Raw genomic sequence first — 5719 nt, 5'->3', positions numbered from 1 at the left:
CTTCTATGCATACATTATACATCAGCATAGGCCAGGGAAGCACTGAGGGTCCATATGTTCCCTGTAGGACGACTTGTATTCTGCACTCTGCATTCACAGATCCCCTTCAGGGGCCTTGATCCAACCACTTGATTTTCAACTGCAAATATTAGAGCAAAGCCATGTGATCTGGATTTCCAGGCAGTAACATGCTCTCTCCAGCATGACTACATATTTCAGTATATGCATTTGCATGACTTAATCCATAGGTAGACCATCTGAAGCACGTTGGGTCACGACCATTATCTTTTCAAAAGAGCAATTTCCATTCTGTCATATCTGGATGATGTGATGGATGACATGCGATGTGAGAACTGTGTACTGTGAAATAAATGGTTTTCTATCCATTCCTTTCTTATTATGCTTTCTATCACATACATTCACTGCAATAAGAGAGCACCCAGGTGTGTTCGTCAGATATGGACATTGCCCTTTCCCACATATGAGCGTGTAGGAGATTATAGCCTGGCATAGCCTTCCGTAAGCTTCCGCTCAATTTTCATTTGCCTTCACCATTACGTCTGGTCTGATCCCATTGAACTCGATTTCTCAGGATACATTCCATACGGACCAATCAGCGAACGGGATGGATAGGGGGAGGTGGGTGTTAACGATGACATCGAGCATATGCACGTTGTAGTCTCTATCGCTGTCACGACCAAATGTTAGCAATGGGGTAAAATCATGCCCAATCGTTTCAAACTTCAACAAAGTTCACGCCTCCTGCCTAAAATCGTAGGTCCAGACCTTCTGAACAATAGTACGAGGGTTTGGTATGACCAGGCTAAGGAGATTAAGGGTGTTGAATCTTTATTCTCAAGTAGCTAAATGGAATTTCACACATGACAGGTGGAGAGTGCTGAATCTCAGTGGCCAAATAGCCCATTTCACAAGATGTCGCCACTGTGTAAACTAACTTCCTCTGGAACAGCTCAGTCTACAGGAAAGACAGAAACAGGAAGATGTTTTACCCTGCCAATTAAGGCGTCATTAACATCAACTAGGCCAGACATCTGGACACTGTGAGATGGACTCATTTACACTATTTCAACCCACTGACCTCCTGTTTTCAGCTACTGCCATGCATTTGTCACACTAATGGATGGAAAAATATGCCATAGTACACAATGTACTTAAACCTCATCCTAGACCATGAACTGATCAGTGGTATTATGTGTATGCATCTTAAAAAAAAAAAACACTGAAAGAAGGTAAGAACATATCTCGAGAAGAAAATCCTCTTAGCTGAACACACACACAGAGAGCAGGCTATTTCACAAGAGCGGGCTGCTGGTTACAGTTATTATTGTCTACCACATTACCATAAGAATGGTGATCAAGCTGCTAGGCAAAGCAGAATTCCATGTTCTTGCGGCGCATGTACAAATGCATGTGAAGAGAAAAAACGGAGCTGTAAAGACAAAGATGCAGTATGTGGAGAGCCCATGTGATGGTGACTGTGTGGTCATTTGATTCAGCTGGACTTTCCTGGAAAGGTCAGTGTGAGCACCGTGCTGCAGCTGTTAAAGAGACCGTTCTGTCTTAATGTGCACTTGACCTTAAGAGTTTTGAAGCAACAGGGCAGAGCTTCACACAGGTGCCTATTCTGTGTTGACATTTGGTCGTGTGGGGCGGGATACAAAAGGAATTCAGAGACCAAGTGACAGAGGGAAGGTGAGAGAATGACAACATGAAAAGAAAAGAGAGGGAAAGAAACAAAGAAAGAAAGACAGAAAACAGCATGGGTAAACAAAAAGAGGGTAATGTGGATATGGCAAAAGGAAAGACAAAGGAAAGAAAAGAAAACAAGTGAAGTAAACTAATAAAGAGGACAGAGTCGAGGAGGAGATGGAGGCTCTTGTTTCCAGTGTGCCGACAGCAGACAGCTTACTCAGGAAGCCCTGCGAGGGAGGCAACATATGGCATCCAGATAAACATCCGCCGGCCTCTATTTCAACCTCTGCCATGCAGCATCAGGCTGTCAATCAATACCTTGGAGATGTGCAGGCATGAATATGACTGTATTCTCTACCACCACCCCAGATTCAGAGGATCATAAGATGGCAATAAAGTCATCACCGAATGTATTTGTGGGATCATGATGTAGAAAACTACTGACGGCCGAATCCAGAGATGCATGCCATATGAGAAATCGACAGCGAGAGATCACTATAAAGCCTTATATATGACCATGAGTTAGTCACGCTGAGAGTCTATGTGCTGCCTTGTCGTCTTATACAGAGCTAGACTTATTGTTATGAACCCAAAGGTCCTTATTACCCTGTCTGCAGTGATTCCGCTAGGAATAGGTCCTTATTACCCTGTCTGTCGTACTGTAATTCAAGATTTGTCAGGATTATAGCTTTCATGTCAAGCTGATGTGATGATTGTCTCCGTGATGTCGAGACTGCAATGACAAACATACCCAGAAGTATTTTTTCAACTGCCTGACGAGAGGGTTAGGTTATAAGAAAGGGGATTTTTGGATTCAGTTTGATTAGGCTCAATTGTACATTCTTTTGATTTATAAACGCAAAAGTATTCATTATTAGGAAAATCATGACACAATACACAGTACATAGACAAGAGTCTGAGTTCAGTCATTTTGTGATGCTTTCCTGGTGCTTAAGGACTTATACGGATGCTAACGCTATGCTAAAGACATCGGCCCACAACCAACCAGCCTTAAGTGCTCAGGTGACCAAAATAAGCGGCGGAGCTGATCCCATTCAGGTGATGGTCCCGTCCGCTGACCTGACCACCGATCCTCAATGTTCGCTATGTCGTTACTGGCAGGTGTGACGCATCAGGTGTGGTCAGCATCACAGGTGCAGCGGGAGCACCGCCCCCAAAAACACTCATGTCCTCAGGTGATGGCGTGTGAACGCAGCCGTCCACTCCATCCTCACGCCTGGCGCGGCGCGGCGCGCTCAACTGGCCACCATGATGGGCTCCACCGTGAGAATGTCCGTCCGTCCCGTCCCCGACAGCGACAGCGACTGCGGAGCGGAGCTCTTCTTGAGGCCCGGGCGAGCGGGACCGGGCGCTCCTCCTCCTCCCGCCTCCCTCTCGGGCCAGGCCACGCGGTGATGCCCCTCCTGGCCGCTAGGGGGCAGCAGACTCTCCCGCTGCTGCTGCCGCTGCTGCCGCTGGCGCTCCTGCGACGAGGCCTCGGGTGCGGCGCGGGTACCGGCCGCCCACAACCCCCAGGGGCACACGGCCAGCAGGCGCTTGAGCTCGGCGCGGAAGCTGTGGTTGAGCCAGCAGTAGATGAAGGGGTTGTAGCAGGTGCTGCTCATGGCCAGCCAGTGGAAGGAGAAGTAGAGCACGTTGTTGGAGCGCACGGCGCGGCTGGACAGCAGCAGCACGTAGCAGTTGAGCGGGAACCAGCAGACGGCGAACACCAGCACCACCGCCATCAGCATCTTGATGGTGCGCTTGCGCCGGCGCCGCTGCAGGAAGTACTGCTCGCTGGTCACGTCGCCGATGGCGTTGGGCCGCCACAGGCGGCGCGCCACGCCCAGGTAGGCGCCGCTGATGATGAGGAGGGGCAGGACGTAGAGCAGGACGAAGGTGGCCAGGTCCAGGTACTGCCAGAAGAGGTCCGAGGGCTCCGGAAAGTCGGGCACACAGAGGCAGCGGACTATGTCTTTACTGGTGGTGGTGGTTTGACCCACGGGAGCAACGTTGTGTTGGAGATAGAGAGAGCGTGGGAGAGAGAAAGAGAGAGAGAGAGAGAGGGAGGGAGGGAGGGAGAGAGAAAGACACAGAGAGAGAGAGAGAGAGGGAGAGAGCGAGAGAGAGAGAGAGGGAGAGAAAAGAGGAAAAATGGCATTACTTTACAAATTGGAAAAGGAAGTCAGTGTGTCATGGACTGGCAGTGCACAAAGCCATTGAAAGAACATGCATAGTGAGGTGATGTGTGCTTACCTGTATACAAATGCATAGTGAGGTGATGTGTGCTTACCTGTATACAAATGTAAAAAGCTTCTGATAAATGGCATGGGGCAGAGAGAAGGATCCACCCATCAGCCATATTGCTGCAATGTAGATGAACCCTCGGAGAGTGGAAATCCTTGGTCTCAGGGGATGCAAAATTACCTGCAGTAAAAGGTTGACCAAGACGATTTAGAAAAATTTGAAAAGCAAACTTATTCAAATTTGTATTGAAATGTAAAAATGAAAATAGATGCATATATACATATATGGGAAAAGGTAATTAAATTCAGAGCTTTTACATGAAGTATTCGGGAGACTTAGCGGGACACGCATTTTCAGCACCAGTGGAGTGGACAGCGCCCTTGGCTTACACCGGTTGCGAAATAGAATCAATGTGCTTGAAAGCAAAGCTTTTCTAATCAGTTCCCGAAGGAAAAAAATGCCTGAGATTAATGTTAATACCACAAGGGTAACCATGAGCAAGTAGTAATATAAATGTATCCCAGTACAGCGATATTAAAGTACCCACAAGTGTGATTTTTAAAATAATCTTTCATTAATTTACACTGCATCAGATTAAGCTGTTGCGCTGCCAATGCTCAGTCACGCACTTATAATGCTGTTTTATATCACAAGTTCAAAGTGTGCGTCATCAATGTAAAGCCACAAGAAGTGCCAGCGCAAAGATGGTATGAAATTAGTATTTTATACCCACCTGACGTCTGTCCAGCGCTATAGCCGTGAGCGTGAGAGTGGACACGTGCAGAGAGCAGTACTGCACGAAGCGACTGATATGACACATGCCCTTTCCGAATACCCAGGTGCTGATAACAAAACGGACCTGGAACAGGCAGGGGACAGTTTTACAAAAACACACAGGAAAATAGAAAATCACCCAAACAGATTATGCAATTCATTCATTAATCCTTCCGCCAGTTCATTCATTCTCACTTTACTAAAGTGATTCATACTTACTAAGGTGAATGGAGTGTTCAGCAAGGTGATGAGAATGTCCGCTATTGCCAGGTTGGCGATGAATAAACTCGTGACAGAGCGCGTTTGTTTATTCTTCATTACCACGTGGCAAACTAGGGAATTCCCGAAGAGCGATATGACAATAATAAAAGAATAGGCGATGATCAACAAAACTTTCGTGGTGGGATTTTGAGACTCAGCGCCATATTTTCTTTTCCCGAGTAAAGTCTGCCAGTCAGCAAGGGCATTCTCATCCAAAGTGTAATAAATCGACCTGTTCAAAGAAAATTCAAGAATGTCATCTGTCTCCGTTGTGTTCTGCGCGAAAGACTCCATCTTTTCGAGACGGTTAATGAAAAACACAAGAGATATCCAGCCGCTCAAGATCGTCATGCTCTCACTCGGCTCGGCGGTAGGACCTTATGGCAGAGGTGCGGTTCCTGACAACGCAAGAGCCTACGCACAAGAGCACCCCGATTTTCCGTTGGCTATATGCACTTGACTGGCAGATTTCTGTGATTCATTCTCCTCTTAAACTTCCCCCCAACCCTCACTGCCGTGAGGGGACATGATGAACTAATTCAAATAGACATATTTGACACATGTATCATTTTACATTTTTGTTTAAAACAATATTCATAGTTCTGTGATTGGCAGCAAGACATCTTTATTCACACTATGCCATGCAATGCATAGTAAGTGAACATCTTTAAAATGAAAATTAAATAAAGACACTGGTTACATTACACTGATCTCTGACAAATTG

At 46.6% G+C, this 5719-nt stretch overlaps 1 protein-coding gene across 1 annotated transcript; it reads right to left on the bottom strand.

Moving 5' to 3' along the window:
* Positions 1-2969: 2969 nt before the first annotated feature.
* LOC134079736 (G-protein coupled receptor 83-like) lies at positions 2970-5289 on the bottom strand. The gene is made up of 4 exons (XM_062535813.1): positions 4954-5289; positions 4694-4819; positions 4007-4140; positions 2970-3693 (listed from the first exon to the last, which is right to left on the bottom strand). Exons 1-4 carry the CDS (start codon positions 5287-5289, stop codon positions 2970-2972), a joined length of 1320 nt encoding a protein of 439 aa, XP_062391797.1.
* Positions 5290-5719: the final 430 nt, after the last annotated feature.

This window comes from Sardina pilchardus, chromosome 5 (genome assembly GCF_963854185.1).
Source record: "Sardina pilchardus chromosome 5, fSarPil1.1, whole genome shotgun sequence".
Classification (NCBI taxonomy): domain Eukaryota; kingdom Metazoa; phylum Chordata; class Actinopteri; order Clupeiformes; family Clupeidae; genus Sardina; species Sardina pilchardus.
This window is presented reverse-complemented; position numbering and strand designations above follow the sequence as displayed.